The following is a 26,754-nucleotide window of genomic DNA, read 5'->3' as shown; positions in this document are numbered from 1 at the left end:
TCACAACTGTTCACACATCTTTAAAAAAGACTTATAGTTCATCAAATTAAAGAAAGTCATAGGACCAGGCACTGGTGGCTCATGCCACCTTAAGGTTTGGAGTCAGCCCAGGCAGACAAATCCTTAGAGTCTTATCTTCAGTTAATAAATAGAAGAGAATTATTGACAGCAAAAAGACAAAACTAGAGGTGTGGCTCAAGTGGTAGATCGCTAGCTGTGAGCAAAAAAACAAGCAAGACTATGAGGCCCTGAAGTCAAGCCCCCCAGTACTTGCACAAAAAAGATTTAAAAAGGCATGTTTTCATCTGAATTTCTGTAGTCTCATTTTAGCACTTCATTATTAGGCTTAAATTCTAATTTGAGAATGGAGAATGAATAATGACAATCTTATCATTATAGGACAAAGTTCTATATAAGTAAGCTACACAGAAAAAAAAGGTGTGTCTGTCCTCCCGAGTATAATAGAGAGATATTGATATGTTGTTAAGAAATAGTAAAATAGAGGATGATTGACATGTTGACTTTTGGTAGAGAATAATTAATTATGCTGTTGACAGTTTCAGTGGTAGGCCTCGCACATGCTAGGCAAGTGCTATAGCCCCAGTTTCACTTGAAGAGGTTGTTGTAGTGTAGGAATAGTCTACCTCTCTAGCTTCTATTTTCGTAATTTCTTTACCTTAAGTGAGAAGAGCTAGGAAGTGGTGCTATGGCTCAAAGTGGTTGAGTGCTAGCCTTGAGCAATAAAAAAGCTCAGGGACAGCATCCAAGACCACTATCACCACCACCACCACCACCAACAACAACAACAAAAGAAAAAGGAAAGAAAGAACAGCTGTAGGTTAGGCCTAACTTCAATCACCAGTTCATTCAAATAAAAGAACTTGATGCTGGGCATTGGTGGCTCACGACTGTAATAATCCTAACTACTTAAGAGACTGAGATCTGAGGATTGTGACTCAAAGCTAGCTTAGGCAGGAAAGTCTGTGAGACTCTTATCTCCAATTAACAAACAAAAAAGCTAAAAATGGACTGTGATTCAAGTGGTAGAGCATTTAGCCTTACACAAAAGCTCAGGGACAACACTCAGACCCTGAGTTTAAGCCTCAGGACTAGCACACACAACAAAGAACTTGGAAAGTAGGCACAGAACTAAAATAATAAATGAATTATCATAATTAAGTTATAAGATATTGCTGCCACATGATTCAATGTAGCTTTACATTTTTCTTAACCTATTCTGTGATGCTGAGCAAAGGATGATACGCTTACTGTTTTCTAAAGATAGTTTTGAAGAGTTTCAACAGAATAGAATATTAAAATTGTCCTATTTAATTATTCAGTATAAATGTAAATAAAACATTTATGAAAGAATATAGTAATATTTACCATTTCTTGTACCTCCATAAAGGAATTGTCAGGTCCTCACTTTTCACAATTTGTTAGGTATTTTTTTGATGAATATTTCATACCCTTGCAGAGAACAGGCTATGGGACCATTTTAAGTTAAAGTTGTAAGATTTACTTTTCTTTACAGGTTTATGAAACTTGGCTAATACATCACTATAGGGTAATTGGATTTGGAAAGTATTTCTCTGACCATTTGTAAGTTTAGTATCTTCTGACTATAATACTCACTAGCTATTATCATCTTTCACATTTTCTTCTTTTCTTCCTGAATTTATTCAATGTGCCAATGAATGTTGTTAGAATGTTTTTTAACATATTTATTTTCTAGAAGAGTCAAATATACATAAAAATAATATGGTACAATGGAGCACAGGTATCTGTGACCCAGCTTCAACTACTATGAATTCATGGACAGTTAATGTATCACCATCTACTCCGTGTATGTATGCATGCATGCCTGTGCATGTGTGTGGTGTAGTGTGGTGTGCACATAGAGCTTCTCCCTTGGTTTTTTCTCTCTGGGCCCACATTTTACTACTTGAACCAAGCCTCTTGTCTAGCTTTTTTGCTGGTTATTTGGAGATGGAGTCTCAAAGATCTTTCTGCCTGAGCTAACTTAACACCTCAATCTTCAGATGTAAACCTCCTAGTAGGTAGGATTACAGGTATGAATACCATGCCTGGCTCTATGCACTTTTTTGGGTTTTTTTGGTGCTCTGCCTCCCATTTATTTTGTAATAAATTGTAGACACCACAAATTTTTCAGAATTAGTTATTGTCATCATACACCCTCTTTGCCTCCTCTTTTTTTTTTCTTCTTTTTTAATAGGATTGAACTCAGAGCCATACTCATTGTGACAAGCACTCTAGTACAGGTCTGTATCCCCAGGTCTTCAGCATATATTTCTAAAAGATAGCTTCTTTTTTATGTTGACTTTTTGTTGTTTTTTGTTTGTTTGTTTTTTGAGACAGGATCTCATTGTGTATTCCGGACTGACCTGGAGCTATGTTGCTCAATCTGGCCTTGAATGCACGATACCCCTGCCTCAGCCAACCAAGTGCTGGAATTGCAGGTGTGCACCACCATTCCTGGCATTTGTTGTTTTTTTAATAGCCATAACATCTGTCATTATCACATCTGAAATATTAACAGTAGTTTTCTTTATATCAAATATCTAACTTACGTTCAAATCACTGATTTCTCATATTTTTGTGAAAATAAATGTTGGTGGTACTTACTTGTAAATTGTTCTGTGATCTTATTTATAGCCTATGTTCTCTAGTAGTCAGAAGCCTTCAACTGATTAGTGCTTATGATGTGAGGACATGTTTAAGTAGAGATTTATACTTAAGATGATTTTGTGTTCTTAGTAAACACTTTCAATTTAAAACAAAGAACATTTTTGAGACATGAGTAAAAGATAGTGTTAACTGCTGAGAAAATACTTTCCCCATCAAAATAAGCTATCATGGGATTTAGTGATTACTTTCCTTGGTGTATGATAGTCTTTTTAGAAGCCAGGATTTGCTTTACCTTATATGCTTAAGCACATGAAGAGATGTGGTGAAAAGATGTAGGCCCCTTTACCTTAGCTGAACTGCTGAAGATCACTCATTATTGGCTCTGTCCTGTAACAATGGCCTTCTTAAGCATTTGTGTCTGCTTATGGTTAGGTTAGAAATCAGTAACTTCTGAAAAGAAAGGTTTGTTTTTCCTAGCAGCTTGTTTACTTAATAGCCATCATGAAAGGAGGGAAAAGAAAATGGAACTTCTCAAAAAGTAGTTTATTATTCTCTTTGAAAACACAGTGAACACCTTCAAAGACTTCAGTAAGCAAGGAAGTGACTGAATTTTATCAACAGAACTTTGATTTCCACTCATTCTTTCATATTGTTTTCTCTGAGCTCTTCATACACCCTGCCATTTTATAAACTCCACTTGTTTAAATCTTGACTGGCAATCATTTAACAATGGCTGTTTTATCCTTCCCACTCAACACAAACACATGTGAAAATTTCCAGAGCTCCCTGTGAGAAATAAATATAAACTCCATTAATAAAATAGTAGGATTTTTTTCACTGGTAGGGCAAAAGTGTCAGTAAGTTTTGTCTGGTGGGTGAACACTGTAATAGTTGTGTTGTTCAAGTCTGTTACGTTGGTATTTTGAGATATGAAGAAATGAAACCTAGTTTCTATTGTTAGTAGTACACAAGTGGCTGTATTGTACATTAGAGGCTGCCAACTAGTGATGAGGGAAAATTCTAGGAAGTAGCATTTTTGTTAGCGATTTAAGGATGAGTAACATTTGAGAATCCAGAGATGACTAAAGGTTATCCAGACGGAAAGAACGCTAAGAATAGGAGAGGAGATGGAAGAAAACAGAATATGTATAAGGGACAACAAATTATTCATTTTGTCTGAAATAAAAGCTATGAAGGGAAAAAGATAGAAATGAATTGTCACAGTGCTTCATCTAAAAGTTATACACCTTTTTTTTTTTTAAATAATGTAATAGGCTTTCTTGTTTTAAATACTTTCTTGGCAGAAGATTCCTTAATTACTTTATAGAATTAAAAATTAAATTAATCAGAGAACTAGAATTGTAATATAATTAGTCTTATCTCTCTTCTGTCATCTATTTTTATATATTTTAGTGTCTATGTAGAAATCTTTTTCCCCATTTAAAAAATGATGAATGTGATAGTTTATGCCTATAATCTCAGCACTAATTGTTAGAGTAAATTAGAAAACTGGTACAAAGAACAAAGAAAAGGTTTATTGCCAATAAAAGGACTGGCAAGACCCCTTCTCACAAAAGAGAAGTGCCCACTAATGTCTCAAGTGACTTTAATTTGGGAATCTTGCTGCCTTATATGGTTGTAGCTACCCCAAAGGAGTGCCCTCTCAGGTTAGGGGGTAGAGGCTAATCATTTACTACCTTTTTACTAAATGGGCCTAGGGAAAGAGCATGCTAAGCCATGAGAGAGGAGGCTATTGGACTAATACTAGGGAAGCTAAGGCAGAGAATGGAGAGTTCCAGGCCAGCCTGGGCTACATAGTAACAACCTACCTAATATATATATATATATATATATACATATATATATATATATATATATATATGAGGAGAGCTGGGCACTAGTGGCTCAGGCCTGTAATCCTAGCTTCTCAGGAGGCTGAAATTTGAGGATCTATCTGCCTATCTATCTATATATGAAAGGAAATAATGTTAGAATAGAACAAGTGGACAAGAAAAGTACAGTCAGGAGGGAAAAGAGAAGTATCTAGTGATCTTAATACAATTGAGTTTACCAGTTGCATCATTATAGGTCTAGGTCAAGCCTCCTTTATGTGGCAGTGAGGCAGCCAGTGTTCTGGCTGCTGTTTAAGTAAGCAGAAGGGCTCTCAGAAAGCCACTGAGGAGGAAAGAAAAAGGGAAGAAAGGAGGAGATGGACAGACTTCCTCTTCAAGGATAGGAGTCCTCTTGGGTAACTCCATCTCAGGTTTCATTACCATTTGTATCTCTGACTCTGCTCAGTGTTACTTGGAGTCCCTCTGTAGTAATGATTAAAGCCTATTCTGATCTGTTGAAGTCTCTTGACTTCTTACTTTTCTTTACCCATTTGATCTTTCATAACATATAATATTGTAGAAGTTGATCATATAAATGCCATTGAGGGATAAATGCTTCTCAATTTAGGGATGTGAAACAATTTAAAACATTCTGAAGAGTTGAAGTTTAGAATTTTTTTTTCTGAACTACCTGACAATAGGTTGCTGATACTGGTACCTTATTACACCCAAGACATGTATTTCCTAGAAAGATATTCTTGTGCATAAATGTGATATAGCTATCATAAAATTAATACTGATCAGTATTACTGATTCTCAGACTCCCAAGTTTGACCAGCTGTTCCAACAATAATAAAAAAGACCCAGTTTAGTATGTCTTAATCTCAGTCTAGAAAAAGTCTTTATCTTTGATACTTTGAGACTCTGATGTGGCCAGTTACTTTGTGAAATTCACTCGCTTTGTGTGACATTTGTGGTGGCTCCTCATGCTTAAATTGAGGTGGTACATCTTTGGCAGGGATTGTCAGAAGTGGTGCTGTGTTTTTGCTGCACCCACTCAATCACATGCACTTTAAACTATTCTGTTACTGTTAGTGTTCTTCCTCATTATTTGAGTATGTCAGGTGTGGTGTTGCTTTTTTTTTTTGGTCAGTCATAAAAAGGCTCTATCCCTGAGTTCTTTTGTTAAGGGAAGTACTTTACCACTTTGAGCCACAGCACCACTTCTGGTTTTCTGGTGGTTAATTGGAGATAAGAATCTCACAGAAATTTCCTGCCTAGGCTGGCTTTGAACTGTGATACTCAGATCTCAGACTCCTGAGTAACTAGGATTACAAATGTTAGCCACCAGCACCTCACATTGCACATTTATACCTTTATAATTAAGTTCTTTGAGGTACTTTGAGACTGCACAAATATCCCTTCCATTAGACTTTGAATTCATGAGATTTTTCAGGGGTTAATAACATTTTTCTTAGATTTCTCCAATATAAATCTCTTTAGTTTGGCTGTTAAGTTTTTCATTGAATAATTTCCTTCTGACACAAGAATATTTCAGGCTCATCTTGTTCCTGCCCATGTCTTATATTGCAGCCATTTTTTCCAAGGTGGTCTGGTCTAGTGCCTTTTAGTGGAAGAAATCAAGATCTGGCATGTTCGTTGCTATTGTATTGGTGTTTATTCCAGATCTTGTCAGTGGATAGGGCAGAGAACATATATGTATGTCTATATCAACTATAATTATATATATATTTTATAATTAAATACATTTTATGTATATATGTAATATATTGTATATATATTAACTGTCTTTTCTGTCTAGAAAACCAAGTTCAAACTAATAACTTTTGTTCTAGTTCACACCATGATGTCCATACTCATTTTCCATCTGTCCATATTCTCTTCTCTAACAATGAGAATCCTGGCTCCCATTATCCTTGACTATTCCTGAAGGACTTGCCTCTCCCCTCTTGGCCCAATCTTTTTTTTTTTTTTAAATTGTGAAAATACTGTACAGAGGGGTTACAATTACTTGGGCAAGGTAATGAGTACATTTCTTATCAAGCATTGTTGCCTCCTCCTCTGTTTTCCCTTCCCATCTCCCTCCCTCCCCACACACACATCCAGGCCCAATCTTTTTATATATATAGATGGAATTTGCAGGATTGACTCCCACCTTGTTCCCCCAGGTCAAGCAAAGCACCAGGTGTGTGCTCAAGTGCTTGTCTGCAGGAAGCTCATTCCAAGCTTGGCCCCCAGGGGACAATATTCCCTCACCGATGGTGGAGCATTCCACTTTGGGCCTGGCCAAGGACTTTGCCCTGGGCCCCAAGAGACCATAAAGGATTGACCCCACTATCCATACAGACCCCAGGCAAAATCTCAGGTATGTGTGAACTGGTTTGAAGTGCAGGCAGGGCAATCCACCTAAGCCCAGCTGTACACATCCCATTGTGGGCCCAACTGAAAAGCCCCCACCTTCCTTGACATAGTGGCTTTTCATTAACCTCTGCCTCCTTGCTTGACCTCCTATAAAAACCCAGCTCCTGTCCCAACTCTTTGGCACAACCTCCAAACCTGCAGGAATGTCTGTACTCCTCACTGTTCCTCAATAAACAGTCCTCACCTGTTGATGATTGAGTCAGACCTATTCCTTTTCCATCCTCCTCCATTTTCCTAACAGACCATAACCCATTTTTAAAATCTGCTTCCTTGTTAAGCCTTACATACGCCCACCCCAAAATCCAGTCCCTGGCACAATCTCCAAACCTATAGGAAGGTCTGTGCCCCTTGCTGGCAATAAACAGTCCTTACCTATTGATGATCAAGTCTGGCCTATTCCTTTTCCCTTCTCCTCCATTTTTCTAACACTTCCTCTCTATGTAACTGCTATTGTTGCCATTGCAGCTCCTCTACTATGCGTGGCTGCTAGATAACATTCGTATGTTCCTAGGCTCTGTCAGCCTACATTGAACCTGCCTCCACACAGTCCCAAATCTGGAAGTAAATATGGATGAGTAAGAAAACACCTGTAGTCCTTTAGATTAAAAAGAAAACTAGAAAGCATGAGAAGGGTCTGGAGCTAAAAGTTCAGCTCTGCCTTTTAAATTTGTTCATCAACTCATGGATCGTATAATTATGGAACCCCTCTGAGTGCTAGGTTACTGGGATACTGTGGGATCTTGACAAAGTCCTTTCTCTCATGAAACTGCCTTAACTGTACCTGTAATTTAGGTTTAGATAAGTTTGTGACAAATTGGAAACCTCTCTACCTTGTTTCCTCATATGTCAAGTGTAGATACTAGTAATTTTGCTCCTTGGATTGCTATGAAATTGAAGAATCCATGTAGCCTTCTAGCTTAGTGATACCATAAAAAAAAATCACAGAAATAATATACAAGTATGTTACATGAAACACCAGTTTATTTTTTAATATTTTGAGGAGAAGCCAAAATTTTCTGGCAAGGAAAATCACATCTTACCTACTCAGAATTTTTTCCTTTCCTTCTGCCTACTTTTATCTAAGAATATGAACATTTAAAGTGTGCCTTATCTATTGACTCTCAGAATATAATACAAAACATCAAAAAACTAATCATCATGGCATTTACTTGCATATTTGAATTGAATGACAGTTTAATAGGTGGACTTACATTACACCTGAGAGCCATGGTATATTATTCATGTATTTGGCACTAATGAGAAGGTAAATATTATTATGTATTGTTAAAAGAGACTATTTTGTTGCTGGTATTTTAAGTTATACAAAGAATTGTGCTGTTTTATAGTAATTTTCTTAATTTTTTTTTTTGTTGTTGTTGTTGGTTGTGGGGCTTGAACTTAGGGCCTAGATGCTGTCCCTGAACTCTTCAGCTCAAGACAAGCGCTCTACCACTTGAGCCACAGCTCTGCTTCTGGTTTTCTAGTGGTTTTTATTGGAGATAACAGTCTCACAGACTTTTCCTGCCCAGACTGGCTTTGAACCGCAATCCTCAGATCTCAGCCTCCTGAGCAGCTAGGATTATAGGCGTGAGCCACCAGCTCCTGAATTAAATTTTTTTTTAAACTTTTTAACTTTTCAACATTTTTAATTCTTGCTAACTGCTGATATGTAAACTTGAATTATTTCTGCTAAAAGTACTATTTAAGTGGTAGCATTTAAAAATAGATACCTTATCCAGCTGTTCACCAGTGGCTCACGCCTGTAATCTGAGCTACTCAGGAGGCGGAGATCTAAGGATCACAGTTCAAAGCCAGTCCAGAAAGGAAAGTCAGTGAGACTCTTATCTCCAGTTCACCAGAAAACCAGAAGTGGTGCTGGGACTCAAGTGGCGCTGGGACTCAACCTTGAGTTGAGCTGAGATATAGCACCAGGCTCAGAGTTCAAACCCCACAACCAACGTCCCCTCCCCCCGCAAAAAATTCACACACATATAGACGTTATCTAAAAAAATGAAATGTACTTATAAACTGACTTATATATACCTTAATATACCTACACACCTTAATAATAACAATAAAATTATATTAAAAATACACAGATCATATAACCTGTAAAAGTCTAGAATATTTGTCTAGGAAGTCCTATCTTCTGTCATGAGAGATATATAATGAATACTAAATTTCTAAATACTTGCTTTTATGTACATTTTCCTCCTTTTTGTTTCTCTTCCCTCTTCCAGTGCTAGGGATAGAAATCAGGGTTTCCCAAGTACTAGACAAGCACTCAGCATGGAGCTACTCCTCCACACAGCACTCTTTTTGTTGTTGTTGTTGTTGGTTGTGGAACTTGAACTCTAGGCCTGGGTGCTGTCCCTGAGCTCTTTAGCTCAAGGCTAGCCCTATACCACTTGAGCCATAGCGCCACTTCCAATACACAGCACTTTTAATGGCAACATTCAGAGAAGAAATTCAATATAAATATAAAATTTATATTGCAAAGTTTTGTGTTTGTATTGAATATTAGGAATAACTTCTTTAATCACACAATGTAATTATACTAGGACCCTCAGGGATGTGGACTAAGTATAAATCCCCATAACTTTAACAGTTCGGTAAAGTCTTTAAAGTCTTCAATTTCATGCTGGTTAAATAGAGGCCCACAGTAAATTCTAAGCATATTAGAAAATGTGACAGTATTAATTAATTGAGGGATCTAGTCACTTTGTCTTACTTAGCCTGTGCTACCCCCACAAGCTGAGTCATCAGAGCACAAGTCATTAGAAGGCAGTTGTGAGGTTACCAGAAAGGAAGTTATAAGAGCGATGGCTTGAAAAAGGTGAAGCAGATAGGGAAACATGGTACTCACAACTCTGGAGAAGAGTTTACAAAGAGATTTCTACGTGGCAAAGCACTGTTAGCCAGGATGGTGGGGCATGCCTACAATCCTAGCACTTGGGAGTCTGTAGCAGGTGTATCATGAGTTTAAGGCAAGTCTAGGCTATGTACTGAGAAAACTGTCTTTAAATAACATTTAGAAATTTTCTTTGAAATTTAGATTCTTAGCTCCTTAGAATCTGATGTTTCAGATAATTTTTCTTGATCTGTATTTCTTTTTTTTTTGTAGCATTGGCAGAAAAAGAGGCAATCAAAGGTACATACTCCAAAGTGCTGGATGCATATGGACTCCTAGGTGTTTTACGGTTAAATCTTGGTAAGTTTGTTACATAATCTAATTAATCCGTTTTTTTTTTCATTTCTGCCTTTGTAATTCCAAAGATTTGAGCGAGACTACTTATGTATCACTTCAGACTATGTTTGAGCTCTAAGTGTAGTACACATATATGCATAGATGTATTTTTTTAGAAATAATTTTTCTAAATTGAGATTACGTGATTACATAAATTTCACATATTTCACAGTATTGTGATAGTCAAAATAGTTAAAGTCACAAACACATTCGAACCTTCAATTGTTATTAAAGTTTGTGAATTCTATGAGCTTTGACACACAATACACTTATTTCTTCCACATCAGTGATACTTAACATTTCTTTCCTTTTGCTTAATGTAAGCTGTTCCCTTCCCTGTGATTCCTTCCTTCCCATTGCTGTCTTTGGGTTGTTTAGTTCATTTCATCTATGTCCAGTGCAGCTGATTGTCCCCTCTGTTGTAAGTGTAGTATACCTTTTAAACATTTTTTAAGAAAATTAAAAAATTGAGTATTAATTTTTAACATTAAAAACTAGTCTAATTAATTAGACTAATATGATAAAATGTTTGTGTCCCAGAAGACAGTGCTGCATTCTGAAGCTCATATGATTTCATGTTCCAGAGCTGATGTCCTTTTGAACACATTAAGAGTGCTTAATGCTTCAGTGCGTTTTGGGAAAAGGTGCCTTCATGGGAATAACACTGATCTCCTTGGTATATAGTGGAGAACACATCTGTTTTGAATTCATGTCTCATCCTGAGCCCATGTCTGTCACTTAATGTCACCACTATGGGCTTCAGAGAATTGTATTTGTGATTTCAGTTTGTCTTTTTTTTTTTTTTTTTGTCATGGGGCTTGAACTCTGGGCCTGGGTACTGGGTACTGTCCCTCAGCTCTTCAACTCAAGGCAAGCGCTCTACCACTTGAGTCACAGTGCCACTTCTGGTTTTCTGGTGATTTATTGGAGATAAGAGGCTCATGGAATTTCCTGCATGCACTGCCAATCCTCAGATCTCAGCCTCCTGAGTAGCTAGGATTAACTAAATGTTTTTACTGGCATTTTAGTGGGGGAGAGAGAGAGAGAGAGAGAGAGAGAGAGAGAGAGAGAGAGTGTGTGTGTGTGTGTGTGTGTGTGTGTGTGTGTGTGTGTGTGTGTGATGGGGTTTGAACTTTGGGCCTGAGCTCTTCAGCTCAAGGCTAGCACTCTTCAACTTGAGCCACAGCACCACTTCTGGCTTTTTCTGTTTATACAGTTCTGATTAATCGAACCCAGGACTTCATGCATGCTAGGCAAGCTCTCTACTACTAGGCCACATTCCCAGCCCGCCATTTCTGCTTATGTTAAAGTACTTTACTGCTGGCTTTCAAATACATACTTATTTCATAGGATTTGATATAATTAAATGAAAAAAAAAAGATTACTAGCCAGGCATGGAGCCATATATTTATAACCTTAGCCCTTGGGAAGTGGAGACAGGAATGATGCATTATATAGTGTAATTGTCTCAACTCCAATCCTCCCCCAAAAAATGTTACTTACATCAAATTGCTTTTTAAAATGGTTATTAAGGATTTATTGTCCATATAGCATCAGCAGCTCATTTATTTATGCCATTTTTTCAACTATACCATTTACAGAGAACTTCAATATTGGTTATTTTATCCCAACTTCTAGCCATCTTTAGGGAAAGTGGTACAAGCAAAACACATTTTTTGATTAAATGTTTATAGCTCCAAGTTAAGTATTGTTTTGTGAATGTGAATTTATCCTGTTAATGTTTAGATACACAAAATGTTTTTTGGTTTGTTTTGTGCCAATTTTGGCACTGTCCCAGAGCTCTTTTGCTCTTTTGCCCAGGCTAGAGTTCTACCACTTGAGTCACAGCTTTACTTCTGCATTTGTGGGTAGTTAATTGGAGATAGTAGTCTCATGAACTTCCTGCCTGGGCTGACTTCAAACCGCCATCCTTAGATCTCTTCCTTGGAGTAGCTAGGATTACAGGAGTGAGCCACCATGCCTCGCTTCAAAATGTATTTTAACACGTATTTTTTTTACAACTTAAAAAAGCCTAGTTGTGAATTTCAGTATATCCATGATAAATTGAAATTGTTATACTGTCAAATTTAAAAGATGGAAACAAAAGAAAGTCAGATTAGCTTGAAAATATTGAAAATTTTCAGCCACTTTTCAATTAAAAAATCTTTGTTTTTTGCAGGTGATACCATGTTACATTATCTTGTCCTAGTCACTGGATGTATGTCTGTTGGAAAAATTCAAGAGTCTGAAGTTTTTCGAGTTACTTCCACTGAATTTATATCACTTCGAGTTGATGCTTCAGATGAGGATCGCATTTCAGAAGTACGAAAAGTTTTGAATTCAGGAAACTTTTATTTTGCATGGTCTGCATCTGGAGTCAGTTTAGATCTGAGTCTTAATGCACACCGTAGCATGCAAGAACATACAACTGACAATAGGTTTTTCTGGTGAGTCCAAATTTCATTGTTGCCCTTTTAATCATGTGCTATGAGTAGATTGGTGACTTTAGGGCATGATACATCCAGCCATTACTATTTCCAGAGATAACAAGAGGTGGACATTGCCCCTCTTTTCTCTTTCCAATTCTTCAGCAGATCAGCCATTATTGGCTTGGAATCTAACATGAAATCCATTTATTCTGATAAATTTCATTTCAAAAATATGATTTAAGATTCAGGAATTATTTATAATGAAATTGTGTTATCACAATGATAACACAATACTGTTTATCATTCTTAGTTTTCATTCTTGTCTCGTATTATCACCATCCTAAACCAACATTCCCTCTTAAATTTTGAGATGGTAAGTAGATTTTCTTTTTTGCAATGTCAGGAATTAAACCCAGAACCTTGAGTCATAGTAGGCAAATACTCTCCCATTGAGCTGCTCCCCAGACTTAGTATACAACAGACTGTAAAGAAATAGTATACTGAGGGGTTGGGAAGGTGGCTCAGTGGTAGAGCGCTTGCCTTGCATGCCTGAGGCCCTGGGCTTGATTCCTCAGTGCCACATAAGCAAAAAGATAAAAGCCGGAAGTGGCGCTGTGGCTCAAGTGGTAGAGTGCTAGCCTTGAGCTGAAGAGCTGAGGGACAGTGCCCAGGCCCAGAGTTCAGGCCCCACAACCAGACCCCCCCCCCCAAAAAAAAAATAGTATACTGGAACAAAGTACTACAGTAAATAAAGCTTATGTAGATACTGTGATACATTACTTGATAATGCATCACTGTGCTGTATTATAAATAGGCATAAAATGGTGAGATCACATGAGAATATAATTAGTATTCTTTATGATAGCATACTGGGTTGCTTGTGTAGTGACTTTGTCTACAGCCATCATCTTTGGTGCCTTTTCTCTTTAATGTCAGGTATAAATTATATCTCACTGTATTTCACTGTATTAACATATATTGTAAAACCAGTGTTCCCGCTCTCTGTTCCCTCCATAGTTGAGATTCAAGGCTTTAACCTGTGTATTTTCTCTCCCTATTTCTTTCATCATAATTTGTATGGTTCTTGAGTAGTGTGCATTTATGTTTGACACATTTGCCCTGTTTATTGCAGGATGCAAAGTCAACAACAATCTTAAAAGACAAAACTAAGCTCTAGTTATGCTTCATAATTTACATGGAAGTCTTGGCCCAGAGGAATGACATAGGGGAACAGAGAGGGCAGAATGAGCTAAAGCTGTAGAACATGATCAGAGATTTGGGCTCAGTAAAGGAGGAAACAATGATGGGATAGAAGACCTTGTTTGAAATATAAAAGATAATAGAGGAGATGAGTGAACATGAACATGAAGCTCTTTAGCTCATAGAACCTAGTAGTGATGGAATGTATTTTTGTCTAGCATTCAGAAATAGGCTTTCCAAAGTTGACCTGTGTCAACTCAGTGCCTTTTCTAATAGAAGATACTAACGTCCTTTGAAAGGACTTCAACATTGCAGCCATGCATTGGGCACTGTACTCACCTTTTGATTCCCTGATCATTCTTATCCTCAGTTCCTTAGTCTGGAGAGAAAAGCTTTTCTGCCAAAGTAGAAATCTATACAGATGCAGTTTCATTTGCCAAGGTTAACCAATAAGAGTAATTCATTCATACTTTCATTCAATTAAGGGTAGATCATAGAGAGCCTAAGGGGTTTGTCCAGTAGGAGATAGATTGAACAAAAGGATGATGAGTACACGGAAGGTGAATTTTGCTTTTTCATTTTTTGTTATTTTACTAAGGACTGGAAAACTTGTTTCAATTTACATAAGAAAATGAAAGATTTTAGAATTTATACACTTGTAACAATCTAAATCCTTTTTAGGATACAGTATATTTTATAGCTAAAGTATCAAATACTTGAAAATTGAATGGAAAGTTGAAGCTGCCATTAGTCAGCAGCTGTGAAGACATTCATAGAATTGAAACAACAACACATTTTTGTTAATAAAGGAAACTGAACCTGGGTACCAGTGGCTTATGCCTGTAATACAAGCTACTCAGGAGGTTGAGATCTGAGGACTGCAGTTCAAAGCCAGCGCAGGCAGGAAAGTCTGTGAGACTCTTAAGTCCATCAAAGCTACCAAAAAAGCCATTGGTGGAGCTATGACTCAAGTGGTAGAGTGCTAGCCTTGAACAAAAGAAGCTTTGGGACAGAGCCTAGGCCCTGAGTTCAAACCCCAGGATTAGCACCAATAAAAAAAAGAAAAAAAGATATAACAGAAATGAGACACAGTGCTAAAACTACACATATACACACAAAGATTCTTTAATGCTGACAATGCATCATGTAACTTAAGAACACTGATCTCTTTTTATAGCCTTATCTTCAGATAATTAACATAGAAAATATAAATCAATTGATTAGTATTTGTTGCCTTTTAATTAACTTTAAATTAATGTTCTAAATTAATGTTTTAAATTTTTTACTTTGTTACTTAGGACTTAATAACTCAATACAGTTATTTCTTTTTCCCTTAGGAACCAATCTTTGCATTTGCATCTTAAACACTATGGTGTGAATTGTGATGACTGGTTATTACGCCTCATGTGTGGGGGAGTAGAAATCAGAACAATTTATGCTGCTCACAAACAGGCAAAGGCTTGCCTCATTTCAAGATTAAGCTGTGAACGAGCTGGAACTAGGTTTAATGTCCGGGGAACAAATGACGATGGTCATGTTGCCAATTTTGTAGAAACAGAGCAGGTATATAATGTTGTATATTGCTTATTCATGAATTATTGGAGCATAGAAAACACAAGAATTTCAGAATTTTACTTGATTGAGAACACATTTTGATATATTGTTGACTTATAATGACCATAAGTATGTATTGGCCTTACGGTTTCCCTAAAACTAAATCATTTAGTATGACTGTTATGATAGGTGACAAGATATGACATAGTCAGTGAGCTTCATTTGAAAGTGAATTTCAAAGTCCTTAATTATAGAGTTATATAACCTTAAAAGTATTTTTTGTGTGGAATTAAATCTAATTCTTAGTGAGATATGTGGACTCCTTAAAAATGAAAATTTATGGGTTTTTGGTTATGAAACTATATAAGTATAATTTCCAACTCAGGTTTTCCACATAGGTTTTGAGAAATATGAAACTCAGGAAAATGAATTAAATAAAATATAAAATATATATGTATAAAATATGAAAATGTAAAAAGTTCTCTTTTAAGAGTTGTGATTGTTATTCTTATATTTTTATTAGTTAATATTATTATTAACTGAAAAACAATTACATTTTTATTGACCTATTTTGGATACCTTGATGAGGACCATTTGTATATGAGAAATATGTCATAAAATGTACTAGTCTACAATAGATTTTAGTAAGTTTGTTATTCTAAAATAGAGGTAACTGCTTTTTCCTTTGGAAGTGTTCTATCTATGTATCTATATACTTACTTTTTGTAGGTTGTATACTTAGATGACTCTGTTTCTTCATTCATACAAATCCGCGGATCTGTTCCATTGTTCTGGGAGCAACCAGGATTGCAAGTATGTTGTTTAATAGTTACTTATTAGTTTCTTTACTTGGAAATAAACTATATTCTTAGGATTCTCAAGATATTTGATTAGCTAATTGATCATTCTATTTCATGTAATAATATCTAGATTCACAAATGAGGTTTTTTTACAAGCTTAAGTTTTTTTCCTTGAATGCTCTTTCAAAATGTGTCACTTCCAGGCTGGGAAGGTGGCTCAGTGGTAGAGCTCTTGCCTTGCATGCAAAGTGGCGCTGTGGCTCAAGTGGTAGAGCAGCTAGCCTTGAGCTGAAGAGCTGAGGAACAGCGCCCAGGCCCAGAGTTCAGGTCCCACAACCGGACCCCCCCCCAAAAAAAATGTGTCACTCACTTTTGTCTCATTATAATGAGATACCCAAGGCTACTCAACTTTATAAAGGAAGGAAATTTATTCTGGTTCACAGTTCTGAAGGCTGAAGGCAAAGATTTAGCATCCCCTTTTAGTTTGACCTCTGGTGAGAATGTAATGCTGGATGTATTGTGACCTTAGAAGGATGGAAGTGATGTTGGCGGAGAGACCAGTTCTTTTTTTTTTTTTTTTTTTTTTTGGTGAAAATACCATAGAGAGGGGTTATAATTACATGGGCAAGGTAATGAATGCATTCCTTATCAAGCATTGTTGCCTCCTACTTTGTTTCCCCTTACCATCTCTCCTACCCCCCCCCCCCAAAGTTGTAAAGTTTGTTTTCAACATAACATCTTGTACATCTCATTGTTGCAATGGGTCTACCTGTATCCCTATTTAAACAATTTGTTTTTTTCCCTTCCCCTCCACAAATTATACCAACATCAAATACAGTGAAAACAGGGGCTATACCGTGGGGGAGGGACATACAAAGCAACAAAGAAACATTTATAATTATGTTAGAAACAATAGCCAGAAAGAAAAAACATTTGAATCCTTATCTTGAGGTTCATTTCGTGAACATCAACTTATCTGACCATTTCTGCTTGTCTCCGACATATGCTGGTTATTGCAAATAAGGGAAACCATGGGACCTTTGTCCCTGGGCCTGACTTACTTCACTTAATATAATTTATTCCACGTCTTTCCATTTCCTAACAAATGGGGTAATGCTATAATTTCCGATGGAGGTATAGAATTCCATTGTGTATATATACCACATTTTCTTGATCCATTCGTCTACTGAGGGGCATCTGGGTTGAAAAACGATGGTTAGATGCCACGAAGTAGGTGGCAGTACCTTAACTGTAAGCATGTTGTCAGGCCCAAGGCCTTTTCCATCCTTGTCAAGTCGAGTGCTAACTTTCTCTCCTTTCATACAACACAGACCAGATCTTGAAACAGGAAGCCACAGAGAGATTCAGGAGTCCAGACGTAGGCTTTTCTAACAATTCACTCCCTTAAGATCCCAGACCAGGAAACCAGAATTCCCTTCTGAGGGCAGCTTTCCCACTGACCTAAACACCTCTTGACAGTTCCATACCTTCTCCCAGCTCAGTAAAATATATATTACATAAAACATATAATAAAATGGGATTTTTAATTCAAATTTTCTCTGGATTTGGGATTTTTTTGTTTTTTTATTGAATGTTTTTCTGTCCCTTTAGTTTGCACCTCTTTTTCTATGTCCGTGATTCTTAGGTTTGATCTCTAAATAGTCCTAGAGGTTTTTCATGTTCCACTTGTACTTTTTTTTCTACTTATTTGACTGTTCTTCCACCATGTACATCTGCCATGTCCTTGCCAGTCCATTCATTTGAAGAGGTTTTCCAGTGTTTTGACTTAATAGCTTTTCATTTCCTGAATTTGAGTTTGATTCTTCTTTAAGATTTCTCTGTCTTTATTAAATTCCTTTTTCATACCCTTTGTTCTTATTTCATTCACGTGTGTATTTGTCGCCAATGTGGAGTTCTTTTAGTTGTTGATTTTTATTGTCTTCTAATTCATTCAGTCTTTTTACACATGTTCTCTTTATTTTATTGATCATTCTTATAGTCAAGCTTTTGAGTTGGGCTTTCTTTCTTTTTGATTATCCTTATCTGTTATTGTGAGCCACTGAAAGCCCCAGTTCCTGCACAGTTCCTCCATTTGTACCCCAGGGGCAGCAGATGGACTACCCATGAAGTATCCTCATAATGTACCTGATAATGGGGGAAACAGACAATTTAGTTCTGCACTAGTGGAGCACAAAGGGACTTAAGTGATCTGCCTGTAGGAATCAGCTCTTTCACATCTTGCCCTGCAGTCTGTCATCCTGTGGGAAGTCTAAGGCTGGAGGGATGGGGTATCATGGGAGCTCTGAAACTCTTAGCCCTGCCTGCAGGAAGCCCCCAGAATCACTGGTTGCTGAGTGGTTTACTAGCTATAGAGCTTAGGCACTGTTTCTGTTATAATCCTCAGGCATTGGTTCTTGCTCTAGCCAGGGAGAGTGGATAGCATCTAGGTGATTTATTGCCTGAGTCACTGCTACTGCTTTAAATTCTGGGCTTACCTGTATCCAAGCCTTTTCCTTATCCTAGCTGTTTCTTTGAGTGTCTCCAGAGTGCTTAGCAAATTGCAAGCAGCTTGCATGCAGTTAATGTAACCTGATAACTCAGGTACCTGGAATGAAGCAGGAGATCCTTACTCAGACACTGCATTTTTGCACTCTCCAGTCTAAAACAAGCAAAAGGTTATCTTGTCCTATGCCTGTCATACTAAAGCATTCAGTGTCCCACCAAGTCCCCACCTTGGGATTTAAGGTTTGCAAGAGTTTTGGAATTATCATATAGCTAGATCTGACAGTGTATGGAGGAGGCACCAGGCATCCTTGTAGTGGAGGCTTCAGCTTTTCCTTGCTAGGGATGCTAGGTTTCTTAATGAATGAGATAGTACTTTTGGCGCTCTCTCTCTCTCTCTCTCTCTCTCTCTCTCTCTCTCTCTCTCTCTCTCTCTCTCTCTCTCTCTCTCTCTCTCTCTCTCTCTCTCTCTCTGTGTGTGTGTGTGATAGAATTTGAACTTAGTACTTCACACTTTAGAGGATACTGTTGGACAGAGTACCACTTGAGCCATTCCTCTAGCCTGATAATATTAATTCAGTCTTGAAACCAAAAAGCACTTTGAATTTTGTTTTCTATTCTTTTTGTTTTTTGTCTTTGTCAAACTGCCTTGAGTGATATGGCAACTCTTCTACACCCTCTTTAAAGTCATTTTGTTGACAGGTTAGCATGAATATATTCTAGAGAACTGTGATCCCAAAACTTCAAAGAGAGAAAGAGGAGGGAGCGGGAGGAAGGGAGGTTTAAAATGAAGTTCTCACTTTGAAACTGGGATTTTAGGTCCAAAGTCTCTGAGTCTCAAAATAGATCTAGCCACTTGCCCTATATGCCAAAGAAAAAGACATGGCAAAGGGCAGAGAAATACTTACTACATGGCAGCCAGGGGAAAAGAACACTTTAATACATCTTTAGCTGTCTTGAGGTACAGACATTGACTTCAAGTTAAGTAGAGAAAATTGGGGGCAGGGTCTGTGATAAATATGCATAGATAAAATAGTAAAATAGTCCTTAAATCACAGGTATGGCCTGGTTGACCATTAGCTTAGTCTTTGCCCTTGTCCTTCAAGCAGTTCCAGAGAAGTTAATACTTTATTACTGGGACAGAAGAGGAACAAGGTGGTCTCCTGAACTTTTGACTGTGTACTTTAAAATATAGAAGACATTCTTGTTGAAGGGGCAATTTGCCTTCCCCACAAGATTATCATTGAATCTAGTCTTTGTCCTGCAAACAAGGTGATTGCAAAATTGACTATAACAGAGAATAGTTCAGATCAAAGGGCACACATTCAAAGGACCCAGCAGAAGCTTTCTTTTTTACAATCTCACCTTTTTATTCTTGTATCTATTATGTCTTTCTCAAAACTACTTACCTCTGCCACCATCGTATGTGAGAAGAGAAAATGTATCCATACACACTAGTAAATATTTCCCACCTTGTTTATTTCACTTAATTAAAATTTTCTAATTCTGCCAACTGTGCTGTAACTGTAGTTGTGTGACTGTGAGGCTGACTTGGTAAGTCTGCTTGGTCAGGAAGGGGGGATGGTAGTTTAAACTCACTGGAGTTTTGATGATGGAAGAGGTGACTAGGAAAAAAAAACACATGGACACTAAAAGAGTAGGAATTTAGTGAGGAGACAGAAATTTCATTTGAGCTAAAAAATTTCATTTTTTAGAATTAGTAGTGTAACTCTAGAGGACTAGTTACATCTATTAATTTACATAGGGCATGTATTTTGAGCATAAGGTCATAATATATATCAAAACACTCAAGGATTGTTTTTTATTTTTGTCAGTCATGGGGCCTAAACTCTGGGCCTGGGTGCTGCCCCTTAGCTCCTCAGCTCAAGGCTAGCACCCTACCACTTTAGCCATAGTGCCACTTCCGGCTTTTTCTGCTTATGTGGTGCTGAGGAATGGAACCCAGGGCCTCATGCAGGTAAGGCAAGCATTCTACCACTGAGCCAGTTTCCCAGCCCTTCAAAGATTTTTAATCCAAAAATTACTGTTTTCAAATATTTTGGTACTGCATGTTCAGCAAATGAGTTGTTACGTATTTTAAGCAATAATATTTCTTCTGGTATGATTAAATGTATTTTATATGTTAAGGTGGGATCTCATCGTGTTCGTATGTCAAGGGGATTTGAAGCCAATGCACCTGCTTTTGACAGGTAAAAGCTGATTAATTATATGTAGTGCTGTAACATTTGTCATTGCTAAGCAGTTTACTTAGTTATATTCATTTATTCATTTTAACTTTGTTCATCGAAGTAAAATTCCTAGAAGACCATGATTCCTAGACTGAGGGCAGTAATGCTCTAAATGTGGGTACCTTGTTCACGATGCTAGACTCTAGCCACGTGTGGCTACTGAGTGCTTGAAATGTGATTGATCTAATTGAAATGTGCTGTAATTATCTACACTGGGATTCAAAGATTTGGTGCATAACTACATAAAATAAAAAAATAGAAAACCTCAATATTTTTCCATATTGATTTTATGTTGAATGATAGTTTAGATGTTTTGAATTAAGGTATATATAGTTTTCCTTTTTGCTTTTTTGGTTTGGTTTTGCTTTTTTTTAATCTTAAAATTTTAAATGATAGATAAGGCTTATTTTATATTTATATAACATTTCTATGTACAGTATTCTCCTCTTAGCCTATTGGTTACCTGAAACTATATATATTAGTGCATGTGTGTGTGTGTATGTATTTATGTATATATGCTGAGTTTTTTCTTAAAGGGATACACCTAAGCTAAAAGTTTGATAAATTAGGCACAGTAAAATATTAACTACAAAAATCTATTAACACTTTTGGATTGTTGTAATGATATATTATAACAAAAGTTTTATGAATGTGGTTTCTCTCTTTTGAAAGACTCAAGACGGATATTAGTATTTTTAGAACTGTGACTGACCTCAGTAACCAAAATAATAGAAAACAAGACCATAGATAGGGAATATTGTGCCTTGAAGCTGGAGAGAAAAACACCTCTTTCTTACATGGGGCCTATTTTTCAAAAGCAAGATCTAGTAAGGAAGTTGCGCTAAATACTCTTGGAGTATGTGATAAACTTGCATGGAAAGGTCAGCCCCTTCTGCCCCCACTGCCTGAGCAGCCAGTGAGGCCTGTTCTCTGCTTTGTCTGGAGCTGGCCTCAGAGTGAGAAGGGAGCTAGGTGACTCCAGAGCTCCTTCCAAAATGGGAGTTTCTGTGTCAGTGAGTCAGAGCAGAAATCGTATTTTCTGAATTTTTATAAATTCAGAGATTTGAGAACATGCAGAGTGGACTTGTGCCCAATTTAACCAATTTTATCAGTTTAAAATACTGCTACCTAGGTACTATTTAACAATGGGGGTATGTGTGTATACACATTTAAATAAAAGGCTTATCATTTAACATATGCTTATTTCCTTTTCTCAATAGGCATTTTAGAACACTTAAGAATTTATATGGAAAACAAATAATAGTAAATTTGCTTGGATCTAAGGAAGGTGAACATATGCTAAGTAAAGCTTTCCAGGTAGGTATGGTCATTTTTTCCTCCATTCTGGCTTATAGTTACCTAGAAAGATACTTTAAAATAATTCAATGGTCAGTGTCCTGGGAAATAAGTCATTTCATAGAAAAAAGTTTGATCCTTTAATTCTTGGAGGCAGTTAGGGATCAGTTTAGTCTAGTGCTGCTGAAATATGAATTATGGAAAGGTTTCCAGACATTGACTCTGGGTTCTTATTTGCTTACTTAATTTTGTAGAGAAGCAGACAAATACTCTTTCCCCCAGCATTCACTTACAATTGTAGAGAAATACGAGGCAGATTCCTCCTTTGCCCTGCCTGCTTCCTAGAAGCTAGAGCAATGATTTTAAACATATGGAATGGTAAACAGCACCCTTTGTGTACATGTAAAGCTAACCTGTCTCAATGAGAAAAACTTGAGAATTTCAAGAAAAAATGCAAAGAAATGACTGAATTCTAAAAACCCTTTAATTTTTTTTTTTCTCTCGACCATGGGGCACTGTCCCTCAGCTCTTCAGCTGAAGGCTAGCTCTCTACCACTTGAGCCACAGCACCACTTCCAGCTTTTTCTGCTTATGTGGTGTTGAGGAATTGAACCCAGGGCCTCTTGCATGCACAGCAAGCACCCTACCACTGAGCCACCTTTCTAGCCCCCTTTAATATTTATCTAGTTAATAATGGAGCAACATATATTACCTTGTTATAAAAGGCAAATGAAATGGCTCATAAATATTTACTGAGGTTTAGTGTCATAGTCTAAACATAACTTAGTATTTAGCTATTTTGACCCTATAAAATAAGTATACTTACTAAACAGAGTATACTTTTAAAGAATGACATTTATGCCGGGCGCTGGTGGCTCATGCCTGTAATCCTAGCTACTCAGGAGGCTGAGATCTGAGGATCGAGGTTCAAAGCCAGCCCGGGCAGGAGAGACCATGAGACTCTCATCTCCAATAAAGCACCAGAAAACCAGAAGTGGCACTGTAGCTCAAGTGGTAGAGCGTTCACCTTGAACTGAAGAGCTGAGGGACAGTGCCCAGGCCCAGAGTTCAAGCCCCACGACCGACCAAAAAAAAAAAAGAATGACATTTATTTGCAAATGTATATATATATATGTACATTTGTACATTTATGTATGTATGCACATCTATATATGTATGTGTGTACTGGATTAATTGGAAATGTGTATATGTGTATTCTTATGTATATGTATGCATGTGTATTGGATGGAAGTATAAAAAGAAATCATTTACTTATTTTCAGCAGTCCTGTAGTTGAACTCAGTGCCAGGGCCTTTTACTTTCTAGGCAGGTACTCCAACATGCCCTTAGTTCCTTTTGTTTTTCATTTATTGTCCACACTAGAAAATGAGTTTTTGCCTAGAGCCATTCTCGGATTACAATTACTGTATCAGTACTCCCCATGTAACTAGGATAATAGGCATGTAATATTGTGCCCCACTTGTTCGTTGAGATGAGGATCTTGCAAATTTTTTGTCCAGAGTACTCTTGAACCTTATCCTCAGTCTATCCTAAGTAGTTAGCACTTTAGGCATGCACAACCATGTCTAGTGAAATGAGTTTTTTAATACCTGATAATCTTTATTTGGCAGGATATTTACTTTAGGACTCATTAATAGGTATGAACAATGGCTAAATTTGTGTTTTAAAAATAAAATACTGGTGATTGGAATATTCCATTTTGTAAACCAGATGAAAACACTATATAGCTTTCTTAATGTTAATTACATGGATTGGTTTCTCATGGATAGTGCATAATGTTTTGAAAAACAGATGTCATCATCAGGTATCAATAAGCAGTTTTCTATTTTACTACCAGTGTCATTTTGGGGGATTAGTATAAGTTCCAGGTGCCAAGATGAGGCTTTATTTTAAAATGTAAGTTTCTATTTATAACATAACAGTAAGATCATATTTAGTTAACATTTAGATGAACATTTGTCATTTTACTTTCAGAGTCATTTGAAGGCTTCTGAACATGTTTCTGATATCCACATGGTGAATTTTGACTATCATCAAATGGTTAAAGGAGGAAAGGCAGAAAAATTACATAGTATTTTTAAACCTCAAGTCCAGAAGTTTCTAGATTATGGGTTTTTCTATTTCAATGGAAGTGAAGTTCAAAGGTTTGTTAATTCTCATTTCTCTGCCCCTTTAAATTGTAATTTTGCTTTAATTCAACAATCATTCCTACTGAACAATTAAATTTTCTGTTTTTATGTCTAGGCTTATAATTTGAAAGTATCTTTATACTTGATATTAGGCTTGGTTTTTTTTCTCTAGAATATACCAAATAAGAATATTAAATTTCAGTAATGAACATACATGGGACTGCAGTATACTGTGTGCTATCTGTGAAATTATCTATGAAATTATCCCACTTCCCTTTTTGAATAGTATAACACTTATTGACCTCAGTAAACATTACTAAGTGCAAACTGAAGAAGAAGGCATTGCCTGTTCTCTGTCTCACTGTAATTTAAATTTCCAATTGTTGCAGATGAAACTAAAGGGAAAAGTAGAAAGAAAGGCTTAAGTTTGAAATAATAGGTTCAAGTACATTTTTATGAACAAAATGCTTTTTAATTTTTTCAATTTGTGTATTTCATTTTGTATCAGTGTTAGCAATTTTATAGGACAGTAAATAAAATAGAAGATTTTTAGGTTTTTAAATACTTGTCTTATGTCTCCAGTGAACCTGTTATTAACCTGAACATATATTTAGCTTCTAAGGGCCTAGTTAAAAATAAGTATGTGATAGATGTGTGATAAAGAATACATGGCAAAACATTAAGTGATAAAGAATCTAGGTGGTGAATATATGGATGTTCACAGCATAATTTACCCTTGTTGTATCTTGAAAGTTGTGGTAGCCAAAAGTTAGAGGGGAAAAGTAGTGCCAAATTCTCAGTCATTCTGTTTTTGTTTTTGTTTTATGCAAATTAGCCTTGTAACTTTATTGAACTTGTTACAGATGCCAGAGTGGTACAGTGAGAACTAACTGCTTGGATTGTCTTGATAGAACCAATAGCGTACAGGCATTCCTTGGCTTAGAGGTAAAAAATAAGTTATAATATATGTGCCTTACCGTATATGCCCCTTTGAGTGTTTTGGTAATAATTGTGATTTTTCTGTTTTGTCTTTTAAGATGTTATTTTAGGATAGGTAGGGTCCATTGTCTCATGCAGTTTTGTAGGATTATACTTTTGACAGTAACAAATTGATTTAAAAGTCCAGCATTTTTAAACCAGTAGCTACAAGATAAAAAACCAGCAAGAGATGGAAATGACATGATGAAAATGAAAGTACCTGAGATTCAACTTTATATAAAGGTCTTGTTTCAAAGTTTTTCTTCTTTACCATGTACCTATTAAAATCAGTCTAATATAGACAGTCTGAACCATTTGACCACAGCATCTCTCAATGCTGAGCTTTCCCATGTCTTCCCTGTTATGCAAGATAGGATCATAAGTCTATGGTAGATCTTCATTTAATTCCATAAGATCTTTGTTGGTTGTGAAGTACTGTAAAAAGAAGAATAATGAGTAACTTTTTTTCCTTTAGTTAGTGAACTTAAATTAAGCATTTATCTTGCTCTCCAGCTTAACATCTTTTCTATCTCAAAAGTGAAATACTATGTATAAAATGTACTTTTTATGTAACTAAATAAATTTTACTTATGGCTTTTCATTATGATTAATTTAGAAAATGTAAATGGATGAAAAGTAGAAAAAAGGAGAAAATAGAAAAAGTAGAGCTTTTACCGGCTCAATTTTGTTTCAATTTGTGGTTTTAAGTGACCTAGTACATTTGCATGGATTCAGCATAAGCTTATTTTAAATTTATAGCTGAAAATAAAGCAGATGTTATTTGTCAGGATGTGTCTTAGCTGACTCTGTACTACTGGTAGAGAGTCTATGCTATTCCTAGCATAGTAATAGGCAATCAAACTAATAATGAGGCAAGGTTGGTTTTGTCCACTTCCTTGAAGAAGGAATAATAAAGGAGGTCCTGGGGGCTTATTTTGTTTAATTCTCTATGCTAACAAAGAACAACTATAGTATAAATCTCTAGGTAATAAGTGTATGTAGAATTTTTTGTATTCTTATGTATTCTGTGATTTTTCTGTAATGATGGATAATTGCATATTTCACAGAAAAAAAAAAAAAGAAACCAGAAATGGGAAGGAGTTAAGTAAAAGTGTAATAGAGTGGGCACCCACTCTACTACAACCACCTCAGGAGGCTGAGGTCTGAGGATCTCAGTTCAAAGCCAGCCTGGGCAGGAAAGTCCATGAGACTCTTATTTCTGACTAATCACCAAAAAAACTAAAAGTAGAGCTGTGGCTTGTGGTAGAGCACCAAAGATTGAGCAGAAAGATTCAGGGACAGCGCCCAAGCCCAGAGTTCAAGCCTCAGACCAGTATACCCACAAAAAAATTCAGGACACAAAAAGTATTATTGAATTCTAAGTAAGGGAAACAGATGGGGTAAGGATTGTGCAATGCTTTGAATG

At 36.6% G+C, this 26,754-nt stretch overlaps 1 protein-coding gene and 1 non-coding gene across 10 annotated transcripts in view; one reads left to right on the top strand and one right to left on the bottom strand.

Annotated features, from left to right (window-relative positions):
• The window catches only part of Synj1 (synaptojanin 1), an 88,510-nt gene that overhangs the window by 11,693 nt on the left and 50,063 nt on the right, over positions 1 to 26,754 (top strand). For all 9 annotated transcript variants that reach the window (XM_042687195.1, XM_042687193.1, XM_042687192.1 and 6 more), the window contains exons 3-10: positions 10,048 to 10,134; positions 12,350 to 12,617; positions 15,137 to 15,362; positions 16,083 to 16,166; positions 20,804 to 20,865; positions 22,125 to 22,221; positions 24,196 to 24,365; positions 25,214 to 25,295. In XM_042687195.1, coding sequence (XP_042543129.1) covers positions 10,048 to 10,134; positions 12,350 to 12,617; positions 15,137 to 15,362; positions 16,083 to 16,166; positions 20,804 to 20,865; positions 22,125 to 22,221; positions 24,196 to 24,365; positions 25,214 to 25,295 — 1,076 coding nt within the window. The remainder of the gene's footprint in view (positions 1 to 10,047; positions 10,135 to 12,349; positions 12,618 to 15,136; positions 15,363 to 16,082; positions 16,167 to 20,803; positions 20,866 to 22,124; positions 22,222 to 24,195; positions 24,366 to 25,213; positions 25,296 to 26,754) is intronic.
• On the bottom strand, positions 17,358 to 17,482 carry LOC122114323. Its single transcript, XR_006148564.1, has one exon. It is a non-coding gene; the product is annotated as a U6atac minor spliceosomal RNA (small nuclear RNA).

Source organism: Dipodomys spectabilis, unplaced genomic scaffold (genome assembly GCF_019054845.1).
Source record: "Dipodomys spectabilis isolate Male_0828 unplaced genomic scaffold, ASM1905484v1 ptg000107l, whole genome shotgun sequence".
In the NCBI taxonomy this organism is placed as follows: Eukaryota; Metazoa; Chordata; class Mammalia; order Rodentia; family Heteromyidae; genus Dipodomys; species Dipodomys spectabilis.
This window is presented reverse-complemented; position numbering and strand designations above follow the sequence as displayed.